Genomic DNA, 1,035 nt, shown 5'->3' with positions numbered 1-1,035 from the left:
TTGATTAATTCTTCTTCATTTGTACCTATCCAGCTAATTTTCAAAATTCTCTTATAATATCACATCTCATATACGCTCATTCTTCTCGTTGAATTCTAGAATCAAGAGCCCTGAAATCTAGAGCCTTATGTCGTGAGTTAGAGAGTAAAGAATCTTAACGCCGAAAGTCCTTTTAAGCCTTTACCTGTAGGGCGAAGCAGGGTGAGCTACCAGCAGGAGGTGGGCGGCGCCGAGTCTCATTCGGTAGAGTCCTTTGTGTCCTTCCCGGACGTCACTTGAGAAGACGCCCAGGCACTAAAGAGGCAAATGTTGGCAGGAGACAGTATATCGAAAGTTACCACTGGCTGAATTACTGTTTATTAATGCAGCAGCTTATAAACAAACATATAAAAGCATATATTTAACAGACTGAATGAATGAGCCCACCATTGCGATGGTCGTCCAGGCATCGTTAACTCTGAACCAGTGGATGTCTCCTTCACCGTGGAAGAAGATGATGTAAACGACCTCTTTTTCGGAGGTGAATCTCTCGAAGAAGTCGGCGTCGCATGGACTAGTTTCTTCCACGTTGATGTACTGTGCCTTTGCAAGCAACGATGCGATGTGATTTTCGTAAGTGTGTTTCTCTAACCTGAAGATGTTTGGTCCAGTTCAATTATTATCTAATAATCACCGGTGGTTTTCAGTGATGGCATATCGTGAAAAGATTCACTGTATGACAATACCAACTATATCTCGATATAGTTTAAAACTGCAGTACATCGTAAACCATATTTGCGTAAAAAGAGAAAAAAACAATAATTCATATACACACTTCACTGACATTAATTTTGTTATTTGTAAGCAAGCATCACTTAGAGCTGACCTTTCGACGCCTTCAACCAAAGCCGATGGGTCTCTGTTGTAGTTCTTCGTGGAGAAGTGGACTCGAGCTGAATACTGGCTGATGTGGGAACCCGACTGCCCGAAGTGGTGGGAGCGGGACACCTGCTGGCAAAGAGGAATGGTGGATGACACTTAAGGCCTTTTTGTAGC

At 42.8% G+C, this 1,035-nt stretch overlaps 1 protein-coding gene across 1 annotated transcript in view; it reads right to left on the bottom strand.

Annotated features, from left to right (window-relative positions):
* The window catches only part of LOC119590386 (protein O-linked-mannose beta-1,2-N-acetylglucosaminyltransferase 1-like), a 36,262-nt gene that overhangs the window by 28,641 nt on the left and 6,586 nt on the right, over positions 1–1,035 (bottom strand). The window contains exons 11-13 of the mRNA XM_037939055.1: positions 866–987; positions 427–631; positions 185–294 (exon numbers count right to left, since the gene is read on the bottom strand). Coding sequence (XP_037794983.1) covers positions 185–294; positions 427–631; positions 866–987 — 437 coding nt within the window. The remainder of the gene's footprint in view (positions 1–184; positions 295–426; positions 632–865; positions 988–1,035) is intronic.

Source organism: Penaeus monodon, chromosome 27 (assembly GCF_015228065.2).
Source record: "Penaeus monodon isolate SGIC_2016 chromosome 27, NSTDA_Pmon_1, whole genome shotgun sequence".
In the NCBI taxonomy this organism is placed as follows: Eukaryota; Metazoa; Arthropoda; class Malacostraca; order Decapoda; family Penaeidae; genus Penaeus; species Penaeus monodon.
This window is presented reverse-complemented; position numbering and strand designations above follow the sequence as displayed.